This window comes from Barbus barbus (genome assembly GCF_936440315.1).
Source record: "Barbus barbus genome assembly, chromosome: 31".
Lineage (NCBI taxonomy): Eukaryota > Metazoa > Chordata > Actinopteri > Cypriniformes > Cyprinidae > Barbus > Barbus barbus.
The window spans coordinates 6357876-6372589 of NC_136759.1; the positions used below are offsets into that span (position 1 = coordinate 6357876).

The 14714-nt window shown below is 34.7% G+C and overlaps 1 protein-coding gene across 3 annotated transcripts; it reads left to right on the forward strand.

Moving 5' to 3' along the window:
• Positions 1-448: 448 nt before the first annotated feature.
• Positions 449-13065, forward strand: LOC306851879 (myelin-associated glycoprotein-like). 3 transcript variants are annotated; one of them, XM_079388366.1, is made up of 10 exons: positions 468-547; positions 764-824; positions 1264-1629; positions 8489-8761; positions 10897-11148; positions 11309-11572; positions 11654-11732; positions 11849-11932; positions 12203-12275; positions 12543-13064. In XM_079388366.1, the coding sequence occupies exons 2-10, from the start codon at positions 785-787 to the stop codon at positions 12606-12608; spliced, it is 1497 nt and encodes a 498-aa protein (XP_079244492.1). In that variant the 5' UTR covers positions 468-547; positions 764-784; the 3' UTR covers positions 12609-13064. The 3 variants fall into 3 exon arrangements, with proteins under 3 accessions (XP_079244494.1, XP_079244492.1, XP_079244493.1); XM_079388368.1 differs by lacking the exon at positions 1264-1629 and having other exon boundaries at positions 449-547; positions 12543-13065; XM_079388367.1 differs by lacking the exon at positions 764-824 and having other exon boundaries at positions 505-547; positions 12543-13029.
• The last annotated feature ends 1649 nt before the right edge of the window (positions 13066-14714 follow it).

Below are 14714 nucleotides of genomic sequence, written 5' to 3' on the forward strand. Positions count from 1 at the left end.
CATTTATATATTTTGTTATTTGCACTTCTGGTTAGATGCTAACTGCATTTCATTGGCTCTGTACTTGTACTCTGCACAGTGACAAAGTTGAATCTAATCTAATCTTGTAGATGTACTCTCATAGATGTTCAGTTTTCTCAAATGAACCCCATTTCTAAATCCACTGGTTTGCAGTTTTTTGCTGAGTTTATAAAAAGTTATTGAGGCCTAAGTGAATTTTTGCATCAAAAGCAAGAAACCACTGGGCCAACAGTGTTATTACATTTTTCAATTTAAAGTTATATTTTATACAATATATGTGCAATATAAGCTAAGTTTAATTGGATACTGAATTTTCTATTTCTATTTAAATTATTTTATCCATATATAATTAATTTAACCCTTCAGGACACTTTTAAGCTGAATGTATCAGAAGCCTTTGAAATAGGAAGTGAACAAATGATCACATGCATTACGTTCAGCAAAACAATAAGGGGAAGGAAGCTCTCAAATATTTAAAGCGCTAGTCTTCTTCTGATGAACTCAGGGACTGTTTGAGGACACAAAAGTAAGTGAGAACATTTAAAATTGTATCTACACAGTGACTATTTAAATCCCTTAATAAATTAGTGATGTATTGCACTTGTTGAACTGTGATCTATAAACAGTGAGAAATTAAACAATGTTCAAAAATGAAAACAATGGGATTCTGAATAAATACTCAGTGCTTATGGGTTGCAGTAGCAACTGAAGTGCCATGAATGATGGCAACATTTATTCCCAGGTGCTGAACTTTGATACAGAGATGGTTTTCTGGAGCTGTTTATTCTTTCTCTGGCTCCGAGGTTAGTAAAAAGCAACAAGAGAAAATGGTTATCTTTGTATGACAGCTGTTTTAAATAATCAATACCAGTCCTATTTTTTATACAATAAAATTCTTTACATTTAAGTTAATTCTCTCAGACGTGCAGTCCATGCAGTCTTAAAAATTAAGTAAAATTAATCATTCCTTGCACAAAAAAGCACAGTGTATTTTCAGTCATCTATGGGAAAGAAAATATTAGCTGTACTAAGATGAGTGTCTTGGAAAATTATTTAGACCCATACTAAAAAATGATTGCTTTAAAAAAATAAAATTAAAAAAATAGTATAAATATATTATATATATATATATATAGAAACATTAGACAAATACAACAATAGTAAGTAACATTAGATAAAACAATTGGTCACTATATTGTCAAGGAAAATTCTAAAAACATTTTTGATTCATTCTTCTTTCAGTGTTACTTGCTAATGCTGGGGAATGGATCGCTACAATGCCAGAATCAGTGGTGGGTTTGTCTGGATCATGTGTAGTGATTCCTTGTACATTCAGCTACCCTGCTAATGGAAGAACATACACAGGATTTACAGGAATTTGGTACACAGAGAATTATGAGTCAAAAGTATACCATACAGACACCTCAGAGATCAGCGACTCATTCAAAGGTCGCACTAGCCTCATTGGTGATTTGCACCAAAATGACTGTTCTTTGAAAATCAGCTCTCTGAGTAGCAGTGACACTGGACCATTCATGTTCCGGATTGAGATTAAAGATTTGGACAAGTATACATATGTGAATAATAAAGTTTCTATAACAGTGAAAGGTAAGAGAACTTTGTTCAATAACAAGGTTTAAATGTTAACCTTCTCTCTTAAAAATAAAAGTTCAAAAAGGTTTTTTCACAGTGATGCCATAGAAGAACCATTTTGGGTTCCCCAAAGAACCTTTCAGTTTCTTAGCATAAAGAACATTTTAACAATCTCAAGAACCTTTTCCCACTACAAAGAACATTTTCTGTAATGAAAAAGTTTCATGGATGTTAAAGGTTATTCATGGAACTATAAATGCCAACAAACAAGCTTTATTTTTAAGAGTATTGAATGAATCTTAATTTTGTTTTAACCCTTGTGCTGTGCTGAAAATCCTTTAATTTGGTGTTTCCAGTCAAAAATGTCTGGCCTTTTAAAAATGACTTGTAAATTACTTATTATGCTATATTATCACCAGACCCAGTCCTACGGGGGTGCTAGAGGTTGCTAACCACCCTCAAATGAAATCAATAGCACCCTCAGTTAAAGCTGTAATAATTGCATTGCATTGCAGATTTGGCAAACTATCCACTGCATTATGGCTTGTGCTCTGGAGATCGGTTTCTATTTCAACCTGTTTTTGTAGCGTTGAGCATTGTAGCCAATCACCGACATATCTGTTGATTTCTTGAACACAACAGCCATGGGCTGAGTTTGTGGGAGCCTGTTAATTAATAATATGTTCAACTCAAAAGTAAATATGCACATAACGTAGTTATTTTAAAGGTACCATAGAATGCATTGATACAATATTTTAAATTGTTCTCTGATATATACATATAAGGTATGTGGCTTAGGTAAGGGCACAAATTCTCCAGAAACGGTTTTACAGGTGCATTTACAACCCTAGGATTTCTCCCTAGAATGAAATGGTCTGTTATTGGCTTATTTGGAAGGGTCATGAATAATAATGTGCTCTGCTCTGATTGGCTGTTTCACAGTGCAGCTCATTTCAGTAGCTCACACAGCAGGAGGGAAGCACAGAGAGGAAAATATATGTCAATACTTTTTCTCACAGTTATATCCTTGGGTAATTATACTGTAAATAAAATGTGGGCATCAGGGAGCCACTATTATGCTGCTTAATATGCAGGGCACTGAAACTGCTTTCAAATACACAATGGCTTTTTACTTTCACTTTCACTTTTGAGATTCGCCATCGCACAAACTCTGTTTATACTATGGAGCAGCAGTACTTACCACACATTTTACAAGATCAGATGCTTGTCAGTGGTGCTCAGGATCTGTAAAACGTTCGCCATCATCCTTAATAAACAATGGCTTTTTACTTTCACTTTCACTTTTGAGATTCGCGATCGCACAAACTCTGTTTATACTATGGAGCAGCAGTACTTACCACACATTTTACAAGATCAGATGCTTGTCAGTGGTGCTCAGGATCTGTAAATCGTTCGCCATCATCCTTAATAAACAAAATCAAGCTTACTCATGGCTTCCCTAATCTCATTTGCGTAACGTGATGAATATGTATTTTGGTGGATAATAACCTGTGTATGTTGCATGGTATGAATGGATATTTATCATTTTTTACGACATACAACAACTGCACAGGAATCTAGACTAGGACTGAAACGATTCCTCGAGTAACTCAAATACAAAAAATCATAGAGGCAAATTAGCTCTCCAAACGAATGGGATCACGTCGCTCTGTTGCTATGTGTCGTGTGAACAGGGCTTTAGTGGTTGCGAGATGAAGCCTCATGAAGCATTGAAGCTTTTCAGCCAAGTGGTTCATTTCTCGAGACTTCATTTGCTCACAATACCACCTGGCGGCCAATGAGTTTAAAACAAGCAGACATTACATATAACCTGATGTGATCTGTGATGCATTGCATTTTGCCCCAGTTAAGGCTTAGAAATAATGGTGAAAAAATCTGTTTCCACATAGGCAAATCTATATTTATGAATATAATATGTATTTTCTAGTGGTATATAATGATTGTATAACATAACAATCATAAATGTGTGTAAATCAAGTCTTTGCTCATAATAATTATTAGTCTAAAACTGGAAAGTGGCTGGGTTCAACAGGGCAGAGGACTGTGAATTTACAAGATTCGAACAGCTTCCTGAGCGAGGCTTCAGATGTCATCGATAACATCATTGCTCTAAAGCGATACAAGCCTTGATATGCGCTAGGGATGGTTGATACACCTTATTTTATTTTCGATCCGATACCGATATTTTCAAGCCCAGTATCGTCGATATCGATACCGATACCTGTAAACTAAAATGATCTTTTAAATTATTAAAATAATATAATCAGTAATTATACTCACTTAATATTAGATTTTAAAGCCATGTTTTTTTTTTTACACTGTCAGAAATGAAATATACAAAAAATTTATTTTAGCCCTTTACTGGTGCAGTAAACTAAAAGGTGCACCTATACCCCTAAAAGGGAGCATATTAGTACCATACAAGTATGCATGATTTAAGGGTATATATAAGTTACAAAGGTGCACTTTAGGATCTACTTATGCCTCTGATGCTTTTGGGAAACGCAGCTCTATTTGAACACACACTATGACTGAGCCGTGCGTCAGCAGCGAACACTGTCTGTGATTGATTGGTTCTGTCTTTCGGCATTTGCGTGTGTTCCGATGAGCAGGAGAAATAGCTCTATCCAACACAATTGTTCACTAATATAGTCTACTTTTCCATTTAGAAGCTTATTTTATGCACCGAATTTCTGAATAAATAAAATTAGTGGTTAAAAAAAATGCTCTTTAGAAACGATATTTTTATGTGAGGATTGATCCTTTCGATACATCGAAAGTATCGATACTTTAGGATCGAGCCGCCCATCCCTAATAGACCCTTTTTCTATTAGTCAACACTGTGACGTTTTTCTGTGGGCAGAGCATAGGTGGAGGCAGAAAGATTCCACTGACCGCTTCACTAACGCTAGCTATTAGCTTGTATTTTAATAATAACTCCGGTTGAGTGACTCACATCTAACGTGTATAGTTAAGACAAATTCAGTGCCTATCTAGTCATGAATATATATATATATTTCAAGTTCAGCAGGCAACTATTTTTACAGCTACATTATTATTCCAAGCCACAATTAATCACAACAATGTATATAAATCGTCAGTATGTTGTTTTACACACATGCACACAGACATTATTTCATACACGACATAGTGAAATGCATAAGAAATCTTTAGAGGCGCCCATAACAATAAAAGAAAATACTTTAGTTAACCTTTTTTGATAAGAAGTGTGCGCTGCAAACGCGAGCATTTTTGACGATCGTTTCTGTCCAGTCCCCTCATTTTATCTTTTATTTATTTTATCCCCTCAGTTTAAAGGTTGAATTTAACATATTTAATTTTATTTCAGCTAATTAATAGACTATTATAAATATAGTGTTTCGTTGAGGAATGAATCATTTGCGTAATTTCATTTGTAAATGAAAACACAACACGCTCATTTTCACATATAAATACAATCATAATGTCAAAACATAATTGGCATAATTGTCAGGCGCTTTCAGTATTTGCAAAATATGGTAGCATATTAATAATACTAGCATAATTATACAGAACGTTAATTAGGTAAAGCTCTACACAAATTGAAAGGGAAATAAGCATATAACAATAAATATAAAATTATAACCCTAACCATGATAATATAATTATAATAGTATTATTACCTACAGTTTTATAAAAACAATAATATACAAAGATTAAATAAAAAAGACACGATCAGTTAACGGACTTACAACACTGTGGGGTGGAGAAAAATGTGTTAATAAATAAGTTGTGGAAAATCCGAAGACCCCTTTAATTTCTATCACTGCTGTGAACTGACCACACAGAATATGAAGGATATCAAAAACTAGTTTCACACACACACACACACACATCATTCGGTAGAGAGACATTTAAGAGGGTATATTCTCCAAATAACTGCAATAGCCACAAAGCCTTCCAAGAAGACAGTAAAGGCTTATGTCATGCTTGAGCTTTAGACATAAATGCAATTATTTGTATTACTATTATTTTGATTTATGCCTTAGTTTTAGTTTGTACTGTTCACCTTTGTTAAAGTAAATCTTTATATTCCTTGATTTATGTCTTAATTTTAGGCTGTAATGTTTACTTTTTTAAAGTAATGTGAAATAGATTTTTGTATTTATTTTTATTTATTTTAAATGTTATTTATTTTTTATTGATATATTCATATTTGCATTTTGAATATAGTTTGGCAATTAAATGCATTAAATGGGTTTAGTTTTAACGGTTATTAATATATGCAATTTCAGCAGTAATTATTTTTTTTTTTCTAAAAAGGAAAAAAAGTTATTTTAAGAGACCTATCTTAATTTTTCTTTTATATATATATATATAGTATTACTAATAAAAAAAAATACTTTTCAGTAAGATTTAATGTTACTGAATATGTTGTCATATTTTGGTTTTGGGAGTCCCCAACAACAGGTTGACATGCATGCAAGGTCAAAAAGCACTTTCATTTTCTTATAATAACCATCTTCTTGTGGAGCGCAACAGTTCATTATCATCGTGCATAATCATTTCCAATGCGTCCGCCAGTGGTCACTAGAAGGCGCCTTTGCGCTACCTCTGTAAAGGAACTGTTGCTGGTTGCCTTGTGCTGAGTGTCTATTTACACTAAGTGCAAATAGCCCATCTTGTTGGCAAAGGCTATTTACACTAACTCCGCCCACTAACGTGTGATTGGATTAGTCAACAACAAGAAAAGCAGCTAGTTTAACATCAGTTTCAGTGGCGTAGATGGTAAGGTGCATTGCTTTTTGACGTGATCGACCCGAGTTCGAGTCCACCTTTTGCCAAACATTTTTTTCCCCTTTTCAAATCTCATATCGCATCAGAAAGGCATTTATTTTCAATAAAAATGAAGGAAATAATCAAAAAGTTGAAAATAAAGTATCGGGTATGGTTAGGGTAGGTGTAGGGAGGGCTTTATTGTCCCAATAAGGTGGCATCCATTTAATAAATTTGAATTAAAATGATAATTTACACTCAGTACGTTATTATTGCGTACTGTTTTATAATGTACTACAATACTGAGGTGCAGATAATTGTTTGCAATAAGTAGTATAAATAGCAGAAAATCTTGCTATTTTAACAGTAAATAGAATCCATCGCTATTTGCACTTAGTGTAAATAGCATCTGTCACTAAAAAAATATGCTATTTGCACTTGGTGTAAATAGCGTCTATCGCTATTTACACTTAGTGCAAATAGCCGCTGCCTTGTTTGTGTTGGGAAAATTAAAGAATGGATGGAATAAGGTGAACATATTTGCACTTACCCGAGTGTTCATCAGCTGTGAGAATGCTGTGTCACTGCTGGAGCGGACGCTGGAGAATGTGATGCACTAATTGACCCTTTGCAAAGACTTGCCTCCCTTAGTTACTGTTGTTATGTCTCACAAGCCATGGCACTCTCACACCACACATCATGTGCTCACACAGTGAAACATACATCGAGGAGCACCATGCATAAATTCAGCGGCTGCACATCATGGTAGATCAAAGATCTGTCAAATTGGTTTCGAGGCCTCAGTTAAGAAAATAATTATATTCAAACTTAATCAAGCTAACGACAAATTGATATTACACCAGAAATGTGCATATATCCTAATTAAACAAAATAATCATGAATGTCAATGCGATGTCAAAATTGGACATTTAAAACATGACGTTAATTTGTCGTAAACTGAACGTGGCCTAAATTTTTACCCAATTTACCACCAGAAGGAATTGCCAAAGGAATTTAAAATGATGCTATACTGCATTTTGATCAAATCTTGACTAATATTTGAAGTCAAACTGACATCAAGGTGTCCGATTGGAGGACACTGACAACGTGCCGACAGACAAGGCAGAGCAGGTTACTTCTGGTATGAAACAAAGTCTTAGCTTTTAGATTTCTAAGAAATTCAAACAATAAATTCCATTTTGTGACTCTTCAATGTGTCAGGAAAGATCACTGTGGGGCCTCAGTTCAAATGGCACTCGAAGCAGTTATCTTTTCATATTTACTTAAAGCATTAAATAAACATGAATGAACATCAGAAGGTATTTTATTTCAAGACATCAATACACACCATTTTACAAGGTCAAGTCCACCGAAGTTAATCTTCAAGGTCTCACTCGATGTGGTTGTGATCATTGTTTTCTTTGAATGAAATACAAAAACATTTTATTTATATTGTCGAGTTGATGTATGTAACTGGTGGTATTTATGCTATCTGGGTCATTTTTCAAAAAATTGTGACTGGTTACCCTGTCTGGCACTCGAATTACCCTAATTTAAATATCCTTTGTTGAGTCTTGAATCAATTTTTTGGGTGACAACCGTTACAACAGGTTTTGGAACTTCGAAATGTTAGCTTATGCATCTGCAGTGTTTAATTGATTTTTATTTTTATTTATTTTTTAATAATCAGTTTGAGAGTGCATTATTCCACTCAAAACTGTATGCACAGATTTATACAATTTAAAATCAGTCAGTTCAAAAAATTCAAAACCTGTGATAACTGAAAGAAAGCAAAATGGTAAAACGATTGAATCCAATATTTGGTAATAATATAGCATAATGAGAAATTTATAAGCAATACATTTTTTATTTATTTAAATGAGGACATTGTTATAACCTATGTGAGCAAAGTGAGTATAGGTTTTAATCCTTTGTGATAACAATTAAGAGTTTTCCAGGAAAAAGAAAATGTTCTCTGGATTAAAATGACTGGAACACAGTGAGGGTCATTATCCAGGTGTTATCAATATGATTTGTTGTGTAGTTATGAATGATGGAAAAAAATTATATTGTATCAATAATTTGTCTGTCTTCACAGACACACCAGAGAATCCTACCGTCTCTGTGGAAGAGGAAGTGACATCAGGGACACCGGTGACTGCTACCTGTGCCGTGTCTCATTCCTGTCCATCAGACCTGCCTCGTGTCACCTGGAGTCACGATGGTACACAGCCGAGTCCATCACAGCCACATCTTACATCTTACAACCTGACCTTCACTCCTTCTAGAGAAGACCATAATAAACATCTCAACTGCTCTGCAGAGTTTAAAGGGAAGACAGTGACAGGCTACAAAACTCTCAAAGTTAAATGTAAGTCTGCTATGTGAGTTAAAAACAAATAAGAGATTAGATGCTAATTCAAACCTTTTGTTAGATGTTAATGGTTTTAGGACTCTGATTTGCAAACTTTTTGTCATCGTAAAGCCCCCAACACAATAGTCAAAGGTGTTAAGATATTTCATATGCAGTATTTCTGCAGTTATTATATGTAAGATGTCTGCTTTCAAAAAAATTTAAGTTAAAGAAAAATCAAGTATATTAATTAACCACAATTCATTTGGTGATTCCAGATGTTTCAAGTAGAGCCCTGCACGGGCCTCAAATTTAGGCCCTAGCCCGGCCCTGGACCGAGACGCTCAGGCCCTAGCCCGGCCCACGTCCGACAGCTCCTCAGAATTACCGGCCCGAGTCCGACCCGAGCCCGTCTTTTTTTCCCTCTTCTGCTAAAAGAGTTTATACTACTGTTTCAGCTATTAAAATAGTTCAGTTTTGTGTGTAATGGCAAAATTATCATATTTCGTTTTGTTTTTTTATTAATTTAATTTAGAAAAACATTGAGCATTTTTGTTCGTTAAAAAGTTTTATTTTTTTTTAAAGTAACGACCAAGCGGCCAGCTGCATGAGCTGACCATAGCCTATATGTTTGATCAATTTAGCCTTCTCATATCATCATGACTTGCCTAAAATAAAATCTATAGATATACTAAAACCCCCTACGGTGGCCGAGAGAGCTCAACATGCTGCAACTTCAGAAAACACATGCAAATAGAAAAAAACACCAGCAAATCAAGAAAACATCTTCATCATTTTGACAGCACATGCGCTGCAGATCCTCACAACACATGCAAATTAAGAAACACTGCAAATCCTCACAACACATGCAAATTAAGAAACGCTGCAAATGCTCACAACACATGCAAATTAAGAAACGCCCTGCAAATCCTCACAACACATGCAAATTAAGAAACGCCCTGCAAATCCTCACAACACATGCAAATTAAGAAACGCCCTGCAAATCCTCACAACACATGCAAATTAAGAAACGTGCTGCAAATCCTCACAACACATGCAAATTAAGAAATGCTGCAAATGCTCACAACACATTCGGACCTGTAAAGGGTCTACTTGTTTTTGTGTGCACTCACAATACCAACAAAAGGTAGTTCTTTTATAAAACAAAGAAAACAAACATTATGCATTTTCTGCCGTCTTGAACAGGAGCGCTTCACAAAAATGAAACGAAGCTGAGCGAATACATGATAAATATATCTATAGAAAGCTTTAAATTATTACTTAACAAAATAAAAAATATTTTATTATAATCTTAATCATAATCAATAAAGATGCATTTCTCTCTAAAGGCGCTTCTAATGAGGAGACGGCGAGTCAGGATCAGCAACTTCATTCTTGCGACACAGACTCAGAAAACATTAGTTTATTAGTAAATAATTCAAATATCTCCTTACTATTTCCTGCAGACACATTCATGGTTATGTTTGTTTTGCAGCAAGCTTTAGCCTATTGCATGCATTTGAACGCAGAACTATTCAGCTGCGCTGAAGTCACTTGCGCACGCTACTGCTGCTGCGGGACACTAAACACCATCCAGCTGCTCTCAGTCGCGGCACGGTCTCGTGTTGTCTCCACCAGCACGGCAATTTTTTTCATCACTAATCGATAGACGTCTACAATATAAAATAAGGAGAAACCCAAAACAGGCCCGATGCCCGGCCCGCCTCTGAACTATGACGTGGAAATTGGCCTGAAGCCCAGCCATGAGGCGTAAAAAAGTCGGGGCCCGTCGGGCCCGGGCCGAAATGCAGGGCTCTAGTTTCAAGAACTGTATTTTTTTATTTGAGGGGAAAGAAAATTATTTAGTTTATGTATTCATTTTTTGATGTATTATTTTTAGTTTTTTTTTATTTATTTTTTTATCTATTTAAATAAAATTATTAATATTAATTATAATATATTAATTTCAAATTGATTTGTGATCCTGTGGCCAAACTGAAAGTTTCCAGAGGCCCCCCCAGTTTAAAACCACTGTAGAATGCTAATTTAAATTGGTTTGAATAAAATAATCTATTAAATGAACTGAATTGTCTGATAGAGAATTAAACTGATCAGACTGTTGAACAGACATCATAAAATTTTGTCTCATTCAGATCCTCCATATAATGTAAACGTGGTCACTAGAGTCTCAGTGAAGGAGAATGACTCTGTGGAACTGACCTGCTCCAGTAACAGCTATCCTCCTGCAAACAGCTACCAGTGGTTCAGCTCAAATGTGATGCTGTTAGGAAGCAAACGTATTTACAAACTAGAGAGAGTGTCTCGATATACTGAGGCCATTTCCTGTACAGCCATTAACACAGTGGGAAAAAACACTTCTGCTCCACGGAAACTAAATATTCTTTGTGAGTATGAGTGAAAGGCCTCGGTTCAACAGTTTAAACTGGTATTTTTAGTGAAAGAAGATCATTGGTAATGATCTATGATAGCTGATATTCTATCTATCTATCTATCTATCTATCTATCTATCTATCTATCTATCTATCTATCTATCTATCTATCTAGATCCTCCTGAGATTAAAAGTGAATCTTCTTGCCAGTCTAAGATTTTGACGATGTGTGTCTGTATTGTGGACTCCAACCCTCCCGGTGAAGTCAAGTGGTTTGGTCCAGATTCCTCAAAAGCCTTCTCCAGCACCAGCATTAAACAAAATGAGTCTCTGACCATATTCACCTTACAGGGTTGGCTGGGTTTCCCTGAGACGATCCAGTGCTTTGCTAATAACAGTCTGGGAAACTCTTCCATAACTTTGAAAGCTCCTCAAAATGGTGAGGCTTTTAGTCTTTTAAAAACACTATCATTGTTTTAAATGGAATCTTTAGTAAAACATCGTTTGCTTGTTTTCACAGGCATACTATACATTGCTGTTGCATCAGCTGTTGTAGTTGTTTTAGTCTGCATTGTAGTGTGTGTTGTGAGAAGATGCTGGTAAGGATCTCTTTCTTGTAAGCTACACATCATTTGCTCATTTAGTAAGTCTTGTTATTCCATCTGTCTTGTTCCTCATTTGTTTCCTGACAACATTAAAATCCCTCTTTTTTCAGTGGGAACAGAGCTGCACAACAACCTGTAATGAGGAATGAACAGACTCAAATGAAGACAATCCAAAACAAGTCTGATTTAGAAAAGTATGTATTACCAGTAATACTTCTGGAAATTTTAGTTTAAAAGACATTAAAAATAGAAAATAGTTCTAATAATATTTCAGAATATTACAGTTTTTTACTGTATCTTTGATCACATTCAGCTTTGGTGAACAGAAAAGTCTCCTAAAACACAAAATTAAAAAAAATGGATTCCAAACTTTTGACTGTAGTGTATAATATGTTAGTCACACAATTATATATATAAACCTTTACTAATGATTTGTACTGTATCTATCGTTTTATGGAAAGCAGTAAAGAAGAAGAGGGTAGTTATAGAGACATTTACACAGACTGCTCAGACACTCGTGTTTATGACAACATGAGGGTGAGTACAACTTTCTCACGTTCTTGGAGGTGTTGCTTTTCGGTGTGAGTGTTGTTTGTGTTGTTTACATTGAAAATGTACTTATAATGAAAACTTTGCACATCAGCTAGCTGTTAAAATAGTACATTGAAGAGAAAAGCTAAACTAGGACTATAAAACAACACTGCATGTGACTTAACATTAACAGTATCATTAAAAGTGAATATATTTACTGAACTGAATGTACTTTGCTTGAGACATCTGTAACATTTTTCTTTTTTTAATTAGTGTGATGAGAAACCACTGTCATCTGACAGAGCCTTGGAAGATGAAGCAGTCTATGCTAACACATGAAGAAAAGTACACATGCCATCCTACTAGAAATGATAGAGACAGAGAAAGAACAAAGAAGCAAACACATTTTTGTTGACTTCTGTAGATCTGATTATTCATTGGAGGCAAAAATGTCTTGCAACTGAAAACAAAAGTACTGTGTATGAATATCATATAATTGCACTCGTTTTACATTTAATGTATAAAGAAAGTATTTTAGGTCAATTAAGTTTAAATGTCAATCTAAGTCATGAAATATAAATAATATAAGCATTACTGTAAAATATGTTGTAAATATGACCAGAGGTGGACTTACCTGTAGTGGTTTGAGGGTCCAACAATTATGTTTTTTTTTTTTTTTTAACCCTGTATATTGCGCTCTCTCTCTCTCTCCATAGTTTGATGTTGTTCTAAAGCCATATTACCTTGTTTTTTGGATCACAATAAATAAATAAATACATAAATAACGTGTCCTTTTAAATTGTGGCAACTGACAGTCTTTTAAAATAACGATTCAGTCACGTCATTTCAAGTTGAGGGCATGCGGTAGGGTTTGCCGAGAAACAAACCGAAAATATAATCTATTATTATTTAGTTAACATTTTCTGTTGGTGCACTCCTGTAGGCTACATTCATGCAAGCGCGCTAAATTCTGGCCTTAGCTGTATACAGTTTGTGCCAAAGTGAAGCTTTGTTAGTTTAGTTTCTTTGCTAAACATTTAATCATTTTGTTATTTATAATCACTTTGTTAAAGCATTCTTTGGCATGGTTCCAGGATCAAAATACTGGGGGTGTTGATATTTGTGAGTCTGACGTATTCATATCTTTGTCCCATCAACTGCAGTTTTGAGAGAGAATCACGCATTATTTATATACAGATGTTCTTTATAATCAATGAAGCTCTCTACACTAAACAACCAATCTATTATGTACATCGTATCTATGTTTTGTTTTTTACAATGAGAGAATTCATTACTCAGCACTGAGCAAAAACTCGGTAGTGGGTTGTAAATGAAACACCTCTGATTGGCCATTGTGTTTAGGAAATCAACAGATATGTCTGTGATCGGCTACATTGCTCAATGCTGCAAAAACATGTTTAAAAGACACGACTGAAACTAAATTTAAATAAAGTGTTTCGCCTATGAGGTGTGACCGGCTGATCCTCTATTGTCATGCGCTGCTGTTTACCTCCACCCCTAAAAATTATAAAAATGGCACAATAATAACTAGAGAAAAAGTTAATAGTGCATATTTAAAGGGAGTGTTTGAAAGAATATGCCTGGTGTAACTCAATATGATGAAGATGAATGCTTTTTTTTTTTATCTTCTGTGAGACATTGTCCTAACATAAGCTACAAACAATACATTGTACATTCCAAATAAATATTAGAAATTTTATAAAAAGTTTAGTCAATTATTTATAGTTATTATTCATTTTTATTAAATACAGTCTTGAGCTAAGGTTTTTTGAGCAAGTAATAAAGCAGTATATTTCCCCAGTTGGGTTAATAGACGCCAATAAGACATTCTCTGAAAACACATCAAATGTAATCACATCAGCCAGTCAACACAGAGTTTATTGAATCAAAGGCAGTTCAAATAGATAATATCAATGATTGTGAGGATAATGCTTCATCACTGACCAATTGATCTAAAGATCCATTGTTCTCTGTAATTCTATTCTTCATTTAATTTCCACAATCCAGTCAAATAACAGAAACAACTAACGCAAAGCTGTTTACTCACTGATAGCTGAAACAGGAAGTTAAATATGGAGTACTCTTAAGCACTATTTAAATCCACAACCGACTGCGAACCAAATGAGACAGCCATTCATAATCATCTCAGGTAATGTCAGTGAATATTTTTGCTTATTTACTTTTGCATGTAATGAGTGTGGTTTGTGTATGTTCATATTTTATAATTACTGTGCAAGAATGAACTCTAATCCTTTTATTGTGTTTTTTTTTTCTTCAGAGCATCACATTTCACAATATATCATGGGCAATGAAACATCTAGGCCTCTGATGACCCAGGATTCAAGGAAAAATATTAGGAGAAATGAAAAGCTCATTAAGAATGACCCAATGGATAAAGTTCCTTTTGCAGACACCTTACAGAAA

What these genes read in the sequence shown, in the direction of transcription:
- LOC306851879 (XM_079388366.1), top strand. Translation starts at nt 785, where the DNA reads ATGGTTTTCTGGAGCTGTTTATTCTTTCTCTGGCTCCGAG. An exon ending in TTTGAAAGCTCCTCAAAATG is followed by an intron (nt 11,573 to 11,653) that starts GTGAGGCTTTTA and finishes TTGTTTTCACAG; the next exon opens with GCATACTATACATTGCTGTT. An exon ending in AACAAGTCTGATTTAGAAAA is followed by an intron (nt 11,933 to 12,202) that starts GTATGTATTACC and finishes TATGGAAAGCAG; the next exon opens with TAAAGAAGAAGAGGGTAGTT.